At 48.1% G+C, this 18,953-nt stretch overlaps 1 protein-coding gene across 3 annotated transcripts in view; it reads left to right on the forward strand.

The window, feature by feature from the left end:
• Positions 1–6,245: 6,245 nt before the first annotated feature.
• Positions 6,246–18,953, forward strand: part of LOC147617349 (protein NUCLEAR FUSION DEFECTIVE 4-like) — a 48,948-nt gene continuing 36,240 nt past the window's right edge. Inside the window, exons 1-2 of one of the 3 annotated variants that reach the window (XM_086776991.1) lie at positions 6,246–6,433; positions 6,497–6,807. In XM_086776991.1, the coding sequence (XP_086633117.1) occupies positions 6,334–6,433; positions 6,497–6,807 (411 nt within the window). In that variant the 5' untranslated portion in view covers positions 6,246–6,333. Of the gene's footprint in view, positions 6,808–18,953 lie in introns of all 3 variants that reach the window. The other 2 variants (XM_086776988.1, XM_086776989.1) reach the window with 2 other exon arrangements.

Genomic DNA, 18,953 nt, shown 5'->3' on the forward strand with positions numbered 1-18,953 from the left:
TATATCTAGGAGGGAACATGCATTAGTGTAAAGGTAGTTAACTTGATATTATGTTGGGTCTTAATCCTAAATCTAAAGGACTAGATTAGGGTTGGGGCTAGAGTAAGGATAAGAGGTAGGTTAAACTATGAATAGGTGCAAGTCGTTTTCCTACAACATGGCCAGCCTTTTTCACATAGAGAGGTTTGCTTTAGGCCCCCTTTATTCCACCCGTGTTGTATGTCCTCTCTCCTCCACCCAATGTGACTTTTCGGGTAATCTTTCCCATCTACAACCATCAAGAATTCCCAAGTCTAACCACTTTTATTCGCTACATATGAGGGTCCTCTTTTATTACACACACACACTATGGGAGAGAGAGGTATTAACGTCGGTAGAATGCAACACAAGGGCATATACGACCAATGGTGGTACTTGAACTTGGGTGGATCATGGCCATTATAAGGGCCCTCACACTAGCCAATCTGCCCCACTTGTGGGTGGGAGAAAGGTAGTGCGAGGGTCCTCTTTTATTACACACACATACTATGGGAGAGAGAGGTATTAACGTCGGTAGAATGTAACACAAGGGCATATAAGACCAATGGTGGGACTTGAACTTAGAGAGAGAGAGAGAGAGAGAGAGAGAGAGAGAGAGAGAGAGAGAGAGAGAAAGAGGATGGGGGAAAGAGAGATTGTGTTTCCTGGCTCAAAGACTCCCAAGCCTCTTGTGCGTAGAGAGAGAGAGAGAGAGGATGGGGGAAAGAGAGATTGTGTTTCCTGGCTCAAAGACTCCCAAGCCTCTTGTGCGTAGAGAGAGAGAGAGAGAGAGCCTCAATCCCAAGGGGAGTTTAACGAGAGAGAGAGAGAGAGAGAGAGAGAGAGAGAGAGAGAGAGAGATCCACGGTGCACCTCATTCCCCATGCACGCTCGACTGGAAAAGGGAAGATTCCATAGATTTTCTCCTAAAAATGTTGTGCTTCAAGACCTTAAAAAACTTTGCAAATTTTATTCCACGACTCAAAACTATCGAGAAATTAATGATAACACTAAGAATAAAATTTGGGCTAAACAAGCTACTTGTAGCAGATTTGGACATTGGAGACCCATTACTCTACTGACTGTGATCTATAAGATTTTGGCCAAGGTGATTACCCTCATAATCACTCCAGTGCTTCAAGAAGTTGTCTCTAAGAAGCAACATGGGTTCATCAAGGGTAAATCAATATATGACGACATCTTTGCAACTATGCTCGGAAGAGATGTGGCTCTTAAAACTCAACTAAAATGCATTATGCTACAACTTGATCTTGAAAAGGCTTATGATAGGGGTTCATTGGTCCTTTGTAGCTAGAATTATGGGGAGGCTTGGATTGGGGCTAAAATGGCAACATGTTTATGTAGTCTGTCTTGGGGAGGGTACTCTAATGTGTTGGTGAATGGGAGAGTGGTGGGAGGGTTTGAGATTAATATATATGTTAGACAAGGTTGTCCTTTGTCTCCCCTCTTGTTTGCTATTGCCTCTCATCCTTTAGTGGTGTCATTTGAGAATGCCTGCAGAGATGGGAGTATCATTGGGCTGAAGTTAAGATACAGTGCTTTGTTGATGATTCTCTGCTGTTTTTGAAAGCTGTGAACAACAATGTTAGACTGGCTTTGGACATTGTTTAGGAGTTTGCACTTGCTTCAGGCTCCAGATGTAATACACATAAATCCAGAATTATTAGTTTGACAAAAGACAATGATTTTGATATGCAGAGATGGGGGTGTTGTTGGATATGATAACTAAGCTATGAAGATTGATCAAAACATACTCAAGGTGGATCAAAGATTGTACAAGACATCATAAATATGAGGGACAAAAATCAGCTATATGCAGAAAATTGATATGAGATTAACACAAGAAGACTCTAATTGTAATTAGACATGAACCAAACTTACATAATCACTTGATCACAACTTGTACCTTATTTAGAGACTCCTCTAAATAAGGTACCTTATTTAGAGACTCCTCTACCCTATTTTTAGTTGCATGAGTTGCATGAACAACATGCACCAACCATTTGTAGGCTTTACACACCACAACCACTGACCACTAGCCTATCCACCACATATTAATTTGGACTAAGGAGTTGGGATTACATTTATCCAACAATCCCCCCTTAAGACCAACTTCTTACAAAACATGAATCAAGTCTAACAAACCTCCTTGACACAATGAGTAAGAGTCTCCTCTTAACAACAACATAGGGTAGTGTACTCTCCTCTACAATTCATCAAGTTGGAACAACATAAGTCTTGACTCAACCACATACATGACATAATCTAAAAAGCATACTCTTCATCTACATCTTTTATACTGAGACTAGAATAAAGATTTGTTTCTTCTTGTTGGTTGACTTCTTCAACCACATGTGCCTTTGCTTGCTTTTGATCTTTTTGGTAGCACTTTGAGGATGGATGATTCGTCTTTCCACAATACTCATAAGGATGTTTGGAGAAACAATCCTTAGTAAGATGATTTGTACGACCACAAATAGTACACTTCTTCTTTGCCGATGTCGTAGTAACAGTATATGCATAAGGATCTATCACATCCTTTGTAATTTTCTTGTCTTCTTCCTGCAAAGAATTTATGATACTTTCCAAAGAAGGGACTGGCTGGACTTCTCTTTAAGTACCGTCACAATTTGTCTAAAGCTTGAAGGTAAGCTTTTAAGCAGGATAGCAATAGCATCTTCTTCAGGAACAGGAGATTTAACATAAACCAACTGTGTCATTAAGCTCTTCAACCTGTTAATCAACGCTGCTAAATTTTCATTACTCTCCATGGTTAGATCAAAGAGTTGCATCTTCAAACTGATCTTGGAATGCTTTGCCTTTGCACCAAAAGTACGTTCTAATATTTCCCAAGCTTCCATAGCTGACTCAACATCATCAATATAATGAATAAAATCATCTTCTAAAGCAGTAATGATAATACCAAGTGCTTGTTCATCTTTTGCTTGAAGTGCAACCGTTGTAGCTCTTGTAACTGCAGCAGAAATACCTGCTTCATCTTTAGTAAGTGGCTTGACCATACTCCACATATTTTTCTTCATGAGGTAGCCCTTCACCTTGATTTGCCAGGTATGGAACCCAATTCCGTTGAATTTGTCAGGAAATTTGAAACTCATGATGATGAAATATCATGGTTAATGTTGAATACTTGCTCACATAGATGATTTAAGCCCAAATAACAAAAATATCATCAATATAAATCAAAATTGGTATCACCATGTTGGAGGAGCTAAAATTGCAGAAAAGGGGCGACTGGAAAAACGATGCGTGCAGCTGCTACAGTGGACCATATGCCTTTAAATTTTGTGTGCTCAATCTTCACTTGATGAACTTACATCACCTCAAAGGAATTGGCGCAATTCAAAGCGAAGGCGGCGAATTGCTGCGCTGAACGGGCTGCGCTGATGGCGATGAGAAATTCGTTGTGTTGCGTTGAAATTAGGCGATGAGCTTCGAGTTGTAGCATGCTTGGGACCAAGGCTAAGATTCTATATCAAAAGATTAGGGTTTCATCCACTCAGGTGTAAGCCGGAAGCAAACTACAACAAGTGGTTCAAACAGAAAAAAACTGGCTACGACGATTAAGAAATTAAATAGGGTTTTTTCTAATAAACTAAATCTAATTGAGTCAAACTCTGATACCAAATGTTGGATATGATAACTAAGCTATGAAGATTGATCAAAACATACTCAAGGTGGATCAAAGATTGTACAAGACATCATAAATATGAGGGACAAAAATCAGCTATATGTAGAAAATTGATATGAGATTAACACAAGAAGACTCTAATTGTAATTAGACATGAACCAAACTTACATAATCACTTGATCACGACTTGTAACTTATTTAGAGACTCCTCTACCCTATTTTTAGTTGCATGAGTTGCATGAACAACATGCACTAACCATTTGTAGGCTTTACACACCAACCACACTGACCACTAGCCTATCCACCACATATTAATTTGGACTAGGGAGTTGGGATTACATTTATCCAACAGGTGTGAGGTGGTGCATAAGGGACAAATTGCTGGGAATCCCATTTGGGATATGTGTCACTAATAAACAGATAACTGAGTGGGCTGTTAATAGGTTTTTGGAGAAGTTAAGGAAATGGGAGGGTATAAGATTTTCATTTCATAACAGGATTGATATTTGTAATGCAGTGCTGAATGCTTACATAATGTTTTTATGCCCAATGATGGATTTTGGGAAGTGCCATTGGAAAACAATAGTAGGTCCTGTCAGAGATTTCCTATGGAGGAATGGCAAAGTGTTCAGAAGGGTCCCAACTTGGTTGGCTTGGGACAAACTATTAGTCCCAAAGGGGGATGGGAGCATTGGAATTTTACATATGCCTACGCATTCTCTAGCCAAGGAGTGCCTTAATGCTACCTAAATGCCTGCTTCAAAATGAATCATGGGCCATAATGGTAAGGGAACTAGTTGAATCATCATAGGTGTATGCTAAAGGTAGATGGTTGGATTGGGGATGGAAAGATAAAATGTTTTTCTTATGCTCCTCTTAAATTAACAAACTCTGCATTTTGCAAGATGCTATGTAAAAGATGGAAAGACAGCATGAGCTTGATGAGTTGGGATGGGGATGCAGAGTATCTGGTAATTCTATGCTCAACCTGGGGATCTGGTGGACACATAAATTCAACCCTCCCTTGGCTTTACTTGACATTACCTCTGTTAAAAGCTAAACAATAAAGGGCTAAGGTATCTAAATGACTGTTGGGGCTGGAATGTGGTTGGGTGGAAAGACTTGGGCCAACTAACCTGGGAGCTCCATCTTTCTGGTAGAGAGAGAGAGAGATCTCTTGATCATATTCAAAGTGGGTGGTGTTCCACTGATGTAGATGAGACTTGCTGGATTAAGGATTGGACTTGGATCAATGGTGTTGAGCTAGTAAATGGCAAAACCACAGATCTTTACTCTGTGATGATGAGAAGAGGGGAAGGCAATGTTGAATACTGCAATAAGATCTGGAGAGTGAGATGGAGCTCTGAAGTTTGAAAGAAGAGATGGTAGCTATTGTGGGAGAGTCAGATCCCAAGGAGATTTCGGGTTTTTTTGTGGAGGATTGGCATGTCGGCCCTCCCTATTGGATCTAAATTGCTTCAAAAAAATATTTATAGTGGAAATTGTCCCATGTGCAGGTCTGCATTGGGGGATCGTAAACATGCTTTTTGGGAGTGCCCATCCATTAGGAGCATGGGGGGCAAGATTGCAATGTTTGGGGGTTCAAGCTTACTGGAGGGATGGGATTCTTGGTAAATGGGCCTTCAATGATGAAGATGCAGGGCTATTGTTTAACATAATCAAAGCATGTTGTTTGTGGGAAGTCTGGAGCGTTAGGAATGCTATTGTTTTTTAGAAGGTATCCCTTGTTGGTATTAATGTGATAGATGTAATGCATAAATGTGTTTGCATGTGCTAGTCTCTATGTAATTTGAATAAATTGAGAGGAGTTGGGCTGGATCAACTCCTATTGAATTTGCAAAGGAGCATTACCTGATTTATGCCTTACTATGGGTGGGACCTCAAACATACTGGGGGGGTTGGCTTATATTTTGCAGGAGAGATTTTGTGAAGGCTAGAAATGCAGACTGCCTAGATTTGGGTCCAAAACGAGAAGATGGTACCTTAAGGAAAAACAGATTGATTATACCTTTGTTGCATTCATAAAGAACCTAGTGGGAATCAGGCCCACAGTAAAAATTTGGTCAAAGAAAGGGTGTAGATTGGAAAAACAATCCCCAAGGGGTTGCATCTGCGATGCAATCATGGAGGCTTTGGGCTATCGGATTTCTTGGGAGCAGTCTAGCTCTCCGTTGGAAGAGAAGAGATGGACTTTGTAAACTCTTAAATAAAGTCAAGTGTGAAAAATAGAGGAGTGTAGTGAAATAATTTTCAGATGTACATGACTTAAAAGTGTTCGACTTTTTTCAGCACATATCTCTCTCTCTCTCTCTATATATTCGCTGCATATCGCATTAACAAAACACTTTCCATTTTGGAAAAAAAACAAGGTGGGGATACGGAAATGCCTAAAGGGTGCGAACGGCCTTTAAAAAGTGGCATTTCTGTATCCCCGCCTTGTTCTATTTCCAAAATGGAAACTTTGTTAAAGGAGAGCGCATATATAGGGGGCCACGCAATCAGCGATATGCGATATGCCGCATTTGGTCGGGCAGCACTGGCAGCGTCACGGCTGCGTCCGGAATCGCACAGCTTGACACCTTGCACTGCACGAGCACGCGGGGACCTTTTTCACTTTGTGGCCAATGCGTCGAATAGGATTCTCGTTTCTTCGCTGGGAAGCAAGACCGTTGGTTGTTGGGGCGTCGTTTTACGCAGCAGCTGCAAGCGTCGCCGCCCAACAAAGTCGGTATAACAACTAGTGTTTGGGTACTGCTGTGTGTGCGACACTCAATACAGAGATGGCAGGAGGAGGAGAGGCGGGCAAGTGGGCGGGGCTGGTGGGCGGCATGTGGGTTCAGGCTTTCGCGGGCAACGCCTACACCTTCGCCCACTACTCGGCCTCGCTCAAGCGGACGCTGCACTACAACCAGCTTCAACTCAACAACCTGGGCGTGGCCAAGGATGTGGGTGAGAACGTGGGTCTCCTTGCCGGCCTCCTCAGCAACAAGCTCCCCCCTTCCCTCATCCTCTCCATTGGTGCCCTCAACGGCTTCCTCGGCTACGGCACCCTCTGGCTCGTTGCCAACCACAGGATCGAAAGGCTGCCTTACTGGCTGGTTTGCCCCCATTCCCTTCTCATGAATATCCGTTGCATTGTTTTATGTATCTGTGTTAGAAGGTTTTGTGCAACACTCCCACCGCCCCCCCCCACCACCACCACCACCGCCACACTTGCACAGATAAGAGAGAGCAATGTTTTTGGGAGGCCAAATATAACCTATGGAAATAATACAAAGCATAGACTATAGAAAGATCTCACAAAAATAGAAATAAAAATCATACAAATCTCGAGGCTCATGCCAGCCTAACACACACGCATCACCTTGAAATTGCAAGCGCTTTGCCTTTTTAATTTCTCTGATAAAGCTTCATCCCACAGACCCATTTCCTGGCTTTCCAAGCGTCTGTGACTCTCTCAAGTTTTGCCCTTTTTGTTTAATCTGTGCTGATGCGAATTCTTCACAGATCATGGTCTCCTTTGGTTTGTTGATTGCCACAAAGTGTCACATTTTGGTTTTCTTGTTCCAAAAGTTATAACTGCAAGCCATTCCAATACAAGAGATGTCATCCAAATCCCATGGGATGGTTGGTGTGGCCTCTCCTAAAGCCTCTAGTGTCTCATTCATTAATATGGGCTTGAACCACACAAAATGCAGTCCTCCCGTATGCTTCTGTCCTTTGTTTTCATTGTTGACATGCTCCTCAGCTTTTTGTGAATTTGAGCTAACCTTGTTTACAACTTCCTCCTTGAGCATCCCTGTTGCAAAGTGTCTCCCACCTCCTACACCATGGATAGAATGTTGTGTGTGGCGTCTCCAAAGTTGCCTCATCCTTTTTTACATACTTCCACCAGGGTGTCGCAGTCTTTAAGCATGTGGAGCTTTTCCTTGAGTGCCTGATCCTCTCATTGTGACATCATATTGGAGGTAAGATGCCCATGTGTCCAGAAAATGGGGGTTTCCCGGGAGGAGAGAATGCCCACTGAAGATGGCATCTGCTCTTTATCCATGGCTACAATTGAACCACTAAACCTTTTTTTGATGGTTCCATGCAAACCACATCTGATAAATTGACAAGTCTAGGACAGGGTTTTGTGTTTGTAACCTGATGGGTGGAGAAAATGATGACCATGACCCTGCCTTCTGCTATGCAGAAGGCAAGTGACTCTGCCTGCGAGTAGCATGAAGCTCTACACAATGGGAGTGCTGATGATGTCTGCACAGTGTTGACTAGCTGAGGTCTTGTGAATTGAAGTCTGCTGCACAATGCCTACTAGTAGCTAGGGCTGAAGTTAGCTGCACGGGGAGTTCATGTTGAGGAGAAGGAAGTTTTGGGGGGGCGCGGGGGGGGGGGGGGGGGGGGGGGCTTGAGCACGTTTTGGAGGCTCACGTGTGTATAGATCTGCTAGCTCTGCTGCAGGCACGTGGACTGCTGTATACAATGAAGAGAGTCAATACTCATCAGATGGCATCCTCCTGAGTGGTGTACAGTGCAGGAATGTCCATCTCCCGTGGTGCTACATCTCTATGGTGTCTGAAGATATCCTGAATCTGCAGCTTGTGGGTGGAGGGTTTAGATCTCTTTGGGACGGGGACGCCTAACCCTCTAAAGTGACTGCCCTCTCTGTCGTGACTCCCCCGGGTGCGTGGTGGTGCAAGAGGGTCTTGGGCTAGGCTGTGATGCCTGTGGTCTGGGTGTCACCAGCTTTTGTAACTTCTCCACTATGCTGACCTCTTGGACTTGCGCATGTGTAATGTCTATTGAAGGATCCTTTTGGAACCAAATGACATGGTAAGATTTTCTTTGAGGGATACAGATGACGGTAATATTTGTCTCTGAGGATACAGATGACGAGAAAACTTATCTCTGAGGATCCCGATGACGGAATGCTTTCTTAATATGCAGATATTTCTAATATCATTCAAGGTTAGCATATTTTGTGCACGCGGAACTCATATGATGGATCAAGATTATTGAGCCAAATGACGGGCGTAGGGTTTAGCTATCCCTAGCACATTTATATTCTGAGTACATGGAATTGGAATAGATGATTCATCATCTGGAACATGCATTCATTCATGCTTTGCTCAATTTCTTTTATTGTGCACATGTTTTTAATGCCTGCGTGTGCGTGGTTTTTGGTATGTATGTGTCCGAGGGTCGGGGACGCCCTGGAAAGCCCAAGGACGAGAGTGCTGCATTAATCTAACGTTAAAACTTTTATGAGTTTTGCAGGCTATGTTCACAGGGTTTAAAACCATGTGTGTGCACATGTACTTATAAATGGGGCCACACTTTATTAAAACAAAGCCCGGACAAAGGGGGCCAACCTTTATAAAAGTGCTGGGCATTATTGAAGCGTGTGGAGGAAAGCAGGATATAAAAACATATAAGTTGTTTCTATCAAAAAGCGGACTAAAGAAAAGCAACCTGACCCATATAAATATGTGGCATGGGTTATTATGGAATAGTCAAGAGCAAGGACATCTCCACACCAACGTTGTACGGATTGCTTCATCTGCCTACATCATGATTTGTACGACCATCTGTACCATCGCTTAACGGATGTCTGGTGTCTAATGTCATCGCTATACTGTAGGGTCGCCTCCGTCATCATTGCCGTATGGCCGTAGGTGTGCTATACTGTATTAAAACACAGCAATCTGCAGAAAAACGCAGCCTGTAGATGAGTCCGCAGCCCACCTCCTCTGAGAAGTAAAAAAGTATAGGTGCTGTCCAGCAAATACTCAGTCCTGAACCCGCTCTGATATCATGACAAAGTGCCAAACAATGAAAGAGAATTAAAGTTCACAAATACAGGATGCACAGGAACTGAAGGAAGATCATATACGCGAAAAGGTGGTTACAAAGCTGGAGTAGGCATTGGGCAGCATAAGGCACACTGTAGGTGTAGCCAAGATCCCAGAATATGCAGAAAATGAGATGAAACAACTGAGGGCAAAGCCCATGAAGCCCATGCTTATATAGCACCTAGAGAGCCCAGTCGGCCAGCATAAAGCAGGCCGACTAGGGCATAATGTGGAACATGCTAGAAAAGGTGCCAAAAAATGTGGAAAAAATCCAAAAAAATATGGGAAAATTTCCCAGGCTGGGGGAGGTCCTCCAGAGGTGCATGAACATTAAGGAAGCACCCTAAACAGTGCAAATGACCCCTCCAACATTTATCTGATGAATTCTCCAAGTGGGTTAAGAAGACTCACTCCAGACTGATCTCTATGGCTCGAAGACAGACCTACGTAGCTCGTGTGTGACTGTCCCTAGATTGAGGGCTCACAATGGAGTCATGGCTTACGACAAATATTCCTATAAAAAGGTACTACTTCTGGATAAAATGTTGCACTGATTATCATGCGAGTGTTTCATTGTGTACCCCAATGTAGGGTGCACGTGACATTCCCTCTTTTTTTTTTTCCGAGAAAAGATCCTTTCATTAGTTTAAAAAAAAACCGCCCACCACTGGGCTACAAAAAAACCTCTCTTGCTCATAAGAAGGCAGAGCAGAGATCCAATCAAGGCAGCTAGGGAGACTCTCCCTAGGTGCAAAAAGGGTACAAAGATCAGTACAAAAAACTGAGAGCTATATCATACAATAGGAGGGGGGAAAAGCCAAACAGGTGGCCTGTAATGCCAGCGGGGGGCTTCCGCGTGTAGTGTATAGAAGGGGCTGCTGCGCCAAGTGGTGTGGAAGGCCTGGCGCCGCAAGATCACCGCATCCGAGTCGCCCCGGATGCGGTCATACTGTCCGCGCAAGGTGTGGATCAGCTCCTGCCAAATCCTCCGAACAGTCTCTGCTGGTGGCTCCAGTCTCCCCTCAAAGGCCCTGAAACACCGGGCTCTCCAGGTGAACCAGATGGTGAGGCTGCTGAGGAGCCCCCATCGTAGATCCCTCTCCTGTGTCCAGACGACGGACGAGAAGTCCGGTGAAGGAACAAGGCGAGGCTGGCCCCTAAGGCGACTCCGCCTCCACTCTTTGAAGTCTGCCCTCATCCTGGATCTCATAGTAGAGGCATCTACCATCCTCAGTGCAAGCTTTGACAGCAATCAGGATCTCCAACTGTGTAAAGGCCCCCATCCATCGTGGGGCCGCTGGCTCGAGAGGCGTGAACCACTCCTCAGTGAGTGCCTCCTGAATGTCATCCCGCATAATCAGCCCCCCTCTGAAGTGACTCAGCCTCTCCACTTGGACCTCCTCTGGGAGACTGCAAAAGGCCTGCCAGTCTCCAAAACTGCATACTGGGCCTGCCGCCAATGGTCCCCAGGCTAGACGACTCACGAGGCCGAGAGCCCAGCATATGACCCTGCTCAGTGCGTACCGCGGGGCTCCATATGTGCGGCTGTCTGGCCCGCTCCTCCTCATCACAAGTAGGTCTCTAAGAAAGCCCCGGTCTCAGCAGCTCCCAAGCTCGCAGGATGCTCAAGGCAAATCTGTCCTCCCATCCTCTACTGAGGCCTGTCCTCCTCATCTCTATGAAGATCCATCGTATCTTTGGTGCCCAAGTGCCCCCTGCTGGAGGAGCCCTAGCCTGCAGTCGCTGAAAAAGAAGCTCCTTCCAAGGCTCAGCGCCTGGAAGCAGCCCCCGAACAATAAGCTTCCCCAATAAGGCTCTACTCTGATCAACTGGATCTATAATGCCCAAGCCTCCCTGGGCCAGCGGAAGAGTAATAACTGCCCAAGCAACCTCAGCCCGGGCTGGCTGACCATCCCGCCGAGACCAAAGAAAGTTCCTGATCAGCCTCTGTACGTGGCTGATGCAAGAGCTCGAGAAGATCCAGCAAGACGTGATGTACCACATGGTCGCTAAAAGCACCTGATTTGTCACCACCACCCTCCCAACCAAGGATAGCCGAGCTGTACTCCAATACAAAAGCTTCTTCCGAATACTCAGAAGAAGCGGGGCGATCTGCTGCTCAGGTGACAAATCAAGTCCAATCTGGCATCCCAAATACCGCACTGCTGTGCCAGGAGGAATCCATCTAAAACCCGGGTCTGGGCTCCATGCCGGAGTGGGAGCGCTACTGATCCAAAAGGCCACTGTCTTGCGCCAATTGATCAATGCTCCCGAAGCTGTCCCAAAAACCTGTAGCTAGGGGGCCAAACCCTGCAGACCAAAATGTGTCCCATCTGCCAGGCATCATGGAACCATATCTCCGAATCCTGCTCTCACTCAAATGGTGCTCTTGCATCATCAGAATATCAATACTGCCCCCAACCAGGCATCTCTGAAGCTCTTGCCTCAAGCATCCACGATAGCGTACATAGTGTGCGCCGCCAAGGCCCTGTACATTCCATGAGATGATCCTCATGGATGACCTGCTGAGGTGGAGGCTGTCTCAGCCATACGGCGGGCCTTCGCAAGCGGCTTGGATGGAGAATAGTCCCCATCTGAGCGGCTACGAATCTGCCCACCCGGTGTGCTGCAAGAATCTCGGATCAGGTGCCAGTGGTGGCTGTGTCCCATGGCAACTGCCTCCCGCTTAGAGAGAGCAACCTCGTGTATACATACATATCCAGGGTCGCGTGCTAGGTCTGCCACTATGCGAACCACTAAGTGGCGAACCCCGGAGGCATCTGCACTCCCGGAATCAAAGAAGTGAGCCAGCTCCCAGAGTCGGCCTATCACGTCTGTCACCTCCAGATCACTCACATGGTGAGAAAACTCAACTGCCTGAGTCTTCAGAATGCTAAGAGCGAGATCCAGAGTCCACTCCCGGTCACTAGTGCCGCAAAGAGGGAAGGAGAAGGCCACCGCTGAATCAAGTGCCTCCTCCCCTCGGGCCAAAGGTATCACCACATGCACTCTGATGGGTGCTGGCTCATGGGGGCCCTCCGCTCCAAAAAGCCGTGTGAAGGAGTAGTCAAAAGCCTCCGAGCGCTGTCGAGCGTCGAGCCTACTCAGCCGACTGCAGATAGAAGATATCCGTGAAGCCCGAATCGGCATGGTAGGTCTCCTCTGCGGAGCTCGAGCAAGGTCGGTGCTCAGTGCCCACCGGACAGCAGGTGAGCGCCAGGGTACTGCCAGGGCCTCCCGGGGAGCTGAGGCGAGCGGAGGGGGGGGGGGGGGGGGGGGAGAAGGGGGTGGGGAAGGAGCCGCTGACAAAACCGGAGTGGGAACGGGAGGAGGCGAAGGCGGAAGGGATGGGGGAGGGGGGCATGGGGGAGGGGGGGGTGGGGGCGAAGGAGGGGGTGCTGGCATCTCCAGATCCTCAGGTTGTGCTGGGGTCTCCTCTTGGAGGGGAGCAAAGCTGTTCCTCAGTGGAACCTAGTGATGCTGAGACTGTGACTGCTGCTGCATCGGCCTCTGGGCCTGCCTGCTGTGGCTGTCTCCCTCACTGTCTAGGCTGTCAATCTGAGGTCTCCGTGGGCTGAGCAGGTGTCCCGGAGGCTGCCTGCCGAGCCGCATCTGTGGGCGGGCCATCGCGGGCCTGTTGCTGTGGTGAAGGTCCGGGTCTCCTGCGAGGGCAGGCCTTGGCCAGGTGACCGACCTGCCTGCATATAAAGCACTGGTTCGGGAGCCCCCAGAACTCCACTCTCTGATCAATCCATCCCCCCCCCATCCTAGGTAGCTGAATGACCTTCGGAAGGGAGGAGATGTCAGGAACCAAAACCCTGACTGAAGGCAGGCCAGCTGCTCTAGCCACCACTGAAGCTGCTGTGGGGCCAGTCTCAAGCACCGAGCCCACCAATGCCCCTATCCTAGAAAGGAGCGGAAGGTACTCGCGGCGGAGTCCAGGGAAGCAAACTGTGACATGAAAAAGGCGCTCTCCTTGCTCGGCCGCTGCTGGGTCGAAGCCATGCTGCCAAGGTCTGAAGAAGGCCCGAGCGCCCCTGATGTCCAGGGGACTCATGGCTAGGACCTGGGCCGCGCTCTGGGCTGTCTCGAACTCGATTTGGTAGTGTCCGCGGCCCAGTAGCTGAACGTCCAGGATCTTGCCCACATCTGCGAGAAGGCGGGCCTGGAGAAGATCCCGGATCTCCCCTCTGCTGGGGCGAGTGCTGACTATACGGCAGATGGTGGAATGTGCCTGGAGGTGTTCCACCTCTGCGGCGAGGCTCGCTTCCTCTTCCGGCGAAAGAGAAAGCCTGATGGGGGTATCCTCAAGGGCGGGCGAGGGGGCTGCGGAAGAGTCTCTCTAAGGTGGGGCGGGAGGAGCCTCCATCAGTGTCTGAAGCTTTGTCGAAGACGAAGCGTAAACGGAAAACCCTGCAGGAACCGAGCTGCACAAACGGCGGAGCGAGGAACGGCGGAGGAGGGGGAGAACAAAGGGGGGCGGAAAGGAAGTGAGGGGAGGGGATTACAAACACAGGCGGCAAGGGCGGGGGGGGGGGGGGGGGGGGGGGGGGGGGCGGAAAAGAGACGGAGCAAGGGGGGGGGCTGGCGCGAATAAAGAGAGTAGTGGAGGGGGGGGGCTGGCGCGAACGAGCAGAGGCGGGGGGGGGGGGGGGGGGGGGGGGGGGGGGGGGGCGCGAACGAGCAGGGGGGGGGGGCTGGCGCGAGTGAGCACAAGCGGGGGGGGGGGGGGGGGGGGGGGGGGGGGGGGGGCGCGAAAGAGCACAGGCGGGGGGGGCTGGCGCGAATGAGTACTGGCGGGGGGGCACAGGCGGCAGAGAACAGATGCGGGGGGGCGCTAAAGAGCAGAGGCAGGGGAGAGGCGAGGGCAGATAGGAGGCGGGGAAGGGGTGAGCGTGCAGGCTGCAGCGCGAGCAGGGGGGGAGCGGAAGCTTCAGCGAGCAGTCTAACCGAGTAGGATTTTACCAAGATTATCCTCTAGCGGCCATAAAGCTAACGTGACATTCCCTCTTGCTTAACTTGGTGGTAGGTTGAGGGCTTCCAAGTAGTCCACCAATAACTGGGGGTACTGCAACTGCTCTCCACGGGAGACCAACCACAATCGGAAAACAAATGCACAAACTTAGATCACTTAACCTTGATAATTAATGAAGAACATAAGCATCCACAAATCTGAAAATGACAATACACAACTTGACACCACCATTGGGGCCGGAAAGGGCCGACCCCCCCCCTCAATACATAATGTATTTCTTGGAGTATTTGATGATTACAAGTTTCACGGGCCTAGAGCTAGTTTCTCCAAAACATGGAGTGAATACAAGTACCAAAGTAGTGTATGTCATGTGCATCCCGCACTTGGATGCCACGTGGACATATCTGAACAAGAAGGTGCAGGACTTGGAGTGGAAAACTGGTCCCATGTAAGCCCAGTCCAAGACGAGTCAGCCAGGGTTCCACTCCATGCGTCCGAGGTCAGGTGTGCATTGTCCTTCCTGCACATGAAGCAGTGCCAGTCCGCGTTGTGAGTCTCCCTCTGGAATGATGTCAGTTGTTTTGTATATCTGGTAGGTTATTGGATGCCAGACATGTCACGTGCATCCCGCACTTGGATGCCATGTAGACAAATCTGCACAGAAGGTGCAGGACTTGGGATGGTAAACTGGTCCCATGTGAGCCCAGTCCGAGACGAGTCAGCCAAGGTTCCATCCCAGTCGTCCGAGGTCAGGTGTGCATTGTCTTGCACACGAGTCCAAGGTCAGGTGTGCACTGTCCTGCACATGAAACAGTGCCAGTCCGCGCTGAGTCTCCCTCTGGAATGATGTCAGTGATTTTGTGTATCTGGTATGGTAGTGGATGCGAGATCATTGTGTAGATAGTTAGGGTTTGCTTTTAGGAAAGGGGCCGGCCCATAGGGCTACCCTAAGTACTTGTGTGGGCATGGGGATAGTGTAAAACCACCCCCATGAGGACCAGGAAGGCCCTAGCTGTACCCACCAGCCATGGATAGGCCATGGGGGGCTGTAGGACAGCCCCCAGGGGAAGCATACAGGCTGTACAGCCTATTTATGGCTGAAAGGGCAAGTATGGGGCAGCCCATACAGGCTGCCCAGGCTCCAAACAGCCTATATACAGTGCCCAGATCTGTGATGAAGCAGATGCCTAGTGCCAACCAGCCAAGGGAAAAGATGCGCAGCAATTTATGGCTTTTATTCAGCATTTAATGCTGTATTTTCAGTCATGGAGCAGTATTAGGACAGCCGACTGCAGTATAGCTGGCCGATTGGTCATCCCAGGTAGTATAAATACCAAAGCCACAAATCTTTTGTGTTCTCATAATTCACCAAGTGCTAAGGCAATCAAGGGCCAGGGCAGCCAAGGAGTGCTAACGCAAAGGGGTGAAGGACTGCAGGTCAAGGGCAGAGTTATCTCAGCCAAGAAAGGTCAAGTTTTCCTGTATTTTCTCTCAGATTTACATCATTCTAATAAAGCAAATACACCATTCGTGGTGGGGGCCCTACAGAGGAGGGTATTTGGGACCCAATACTGTGTCCTCTCCTGTCTCCCTCTCTCTCTCTCTCTATTTTCTGCACATCTTCATTCAGTTTTGTGCGTTAATTCCGTCGCGAAAAGTGTGCTGATTTCTGAGCATTGAAAGTACCGATCTCCCCCGAAGCTTCCGCATGTTACACAATGCCAAATGGTATCAGAGCCTACTTCAAGTGCAAAGATTCAGCATAGAAACCAGAATTTTTTCTCGCTCGTGTGGTTGGTTTTTAGACGCCGGTGGACTACCCCTTTCGGAGTGACTCTTGTTCCTCGAAGGACGGTTGGTTTTCAGCCTCCGGAAGCCTCCAGACGTCTCCCACACACATAGTGTGTTGGGTATAAAGTCCCAGTTTCGCCTCAGCTTCGCGGCCATATATTTACTTGTACATTTGGCCCTCATTTGGGCCTTGTAAAGGCATTCTTTGTATTTGGTCCGCCGGGCACCCCATAAGTTGGGCGCCCGCCCATACCCTTGTATCACTATAAATACGAGGTCTCCCTTGAGCCTCATCAAGACAATCAAGATATTCTTGAGCATTGTGTGAGTTCTCTCTCTCTCTCTCACTCTCACTCTTCTCTATCTCCTCTGCACTTCCTTGGCTGCAAGCTCGTGTTTGAGTCATTCTCTTCCAACAACTGGTATCAGAGCTATGGAGGGAAGCTGTATGCAGAAGCTATGGAGTTAGAGGTGTCTTCCACCAATTGACTACGGGATCGTCTGCGTTTTTCGCGTCAAACACCTCCCTTCTATCATCAATCTGGTGCGTTTTTTTTAGAGTGCTGCTCTTTTCTTTTTAACGCAGGAGCCTCTTTTGTGGTTTTTTTTCTTGCTCTTCCCTTCTCCTGCGTTTTCTGCTCCACCCCTGCTGCCCTTCTGCTGCGTTTTTCCTCTCCCTTGCTGCCCCTTTGCTGCGTTTCTGCTGCTGCGCTGCTGCAATCAGCAGCGTTTGCTGCCTTGTTCTCTCCTTGCTGTACGGCTGCCATCAGCAGCAGCCAACGCTGCTGCCAGCAGCCCCACGACCACCAGCAGCAGCCAACGCTGCAGCCAGCAGCCAACGCTGCAGCCAGCAGCCCCAAGGCCACCAGCAAGCAGTCCGGGCTGCAGCCAGCAGCCCCACGGCCACTAGCAGCAGCCGACGTTGCCTCCAGCAGACAGGATCTACGAGCAACCCCCAAAAGACAGCAACATACTGCCCCTCGGGTTTACATCGACATCCGGTGATACTCTTCCGCCGTCTCCTTCACTTGAAGTTGTTTCATCAATCTACGAGCATCCTACATTCAACCCATATCTGGTACATAACATCTTGCTATTGCTTACTTTCTGAAGTGTCAGTTTGATAAGTCATGGCGTCTACAAGTGATCTTAAGGGTCTACTAGAGATTAAGAAGTTTGCAGGCACTGGGTTTGATCTTTGGAAGGTGAGGATTCAGAATATCCTCTATCTGCGGGAATGTGATACTGCACTTGAGCAGTTCAAACCCGCTGCTATGACAGATGATGAATGGGGAATCCTGAACAGAAAGGCCGTTGCCTATCTCCAGATGGCTGTTGCTGATGAGGTTCTTGTAGACCTCAAAGGGCTGACAACAGCCTATGCCGTCTGGGAGAAGCTGAGAAGCACCTATGAGATCACCACGCCAGTGAACCAGGTACATCTCATCAGGAAACTCATGAATATGCAACTTGATGATTCTAAGAATGCAGTAGAGCATATTACTACTTTCACAGGGGTGCTTAATCAGATGCAGGATTCTGGATTGCCTGCTTTTGATGATAAGTTGAAAGCTATCTTTTTGCTCACTACTTTGCCTGACTCTTGGGAAACACTTGTGGTGTCACTTGGGACAAATCCCAACCTAACTTTTGATGGAGTCAGGGGTGCTATTCTCAATGAAGATATCCGGAGGAAGACCTCAGAGACTAGCGGTTCTGCAAATGTCTCACGAGGGAGGACGACCAAGCGGGGAAATACTACTACCAATTCAAAGGGTAGAAGCAAGAGCAAGGGCCAGCAATCTGATGTTACATGCTACCAGTGTGGTCGTAAAGGCCACAAGAAGCCAGATTGCAAGTTTTACAAGATGGAGCAAGACCGGAAGAAGAAATCCAGTCATTCAAATGACAAAAAGAAGGAAAAAGAGAGTAATTCCAGCAAAGCAGAAGAGTTCGAAAAGGACAAGAGCAAGGCCAATGTGGCCTCTGGTGTTGTCATAGAGGAACTGTCTGACTCAGATGATGTGCTATGTGTTTTTTCTGCTAATGCTCTTGATGTTCATAACTTGCATGTCACAGAACCAGATGTTATTCATGCCTTGATGTATGAATCTGATGTGCTTTCACAGACTTGGATTATTGACACGGGTGCCTCTTTTCATGTAACTCCTATCAAGGAGTGTTTTGCAACTTTCACTGCAGGCTCCCGAGGAAAGGTGTTCTTGGGGAATGATCATGCTTGCAATATTGAAGGTAAGGGCACCGTGAATTTGACTTTGCAGGATGGTAGTGAGTTTGTGCTGCCAAATGTGAGGTATGTGCCTGGTTTGAAAACCAGTCTCCTGTCTGTGGGCCAGCTTGATGCCTTGGGATACACGGCCATATTTGGAAATGGCACATGGAAATTGACCAAAGGCACAAGGCTGATTTCAAAAGGATGCAAGAAAGGAACATTATATAGCCTTCATGGTCAGGCTTTGTCTGGTAAGTTTATTGCTTTTGCAGAGGTACGCTCCCACATGGAGCTTTGGCATAAGAGACTTGGCCACATGAGCCATAAGGGTCTCTCCATTTTGTCCTCCTTGAACAAGTTTGATGCAAAAGGAAGCAAGCTTGATTTTTGTAA

Source organism: Cibotium barometz, chromosome 37, assembly GCF_041138505.1.
Source record: "Cibotium barometz isolate CiBa-2024 chromosome 37, ASM4113850v1, whole genome shotgun sequence".
In the NCBI taxonomy this organism is placed as follows: Eukaryota; Viridiplantae; Streptophyta; class Polypodiopsida; order Cyatheales; family Cibotiaceae; genus Cibotium; species Cibotium barometz.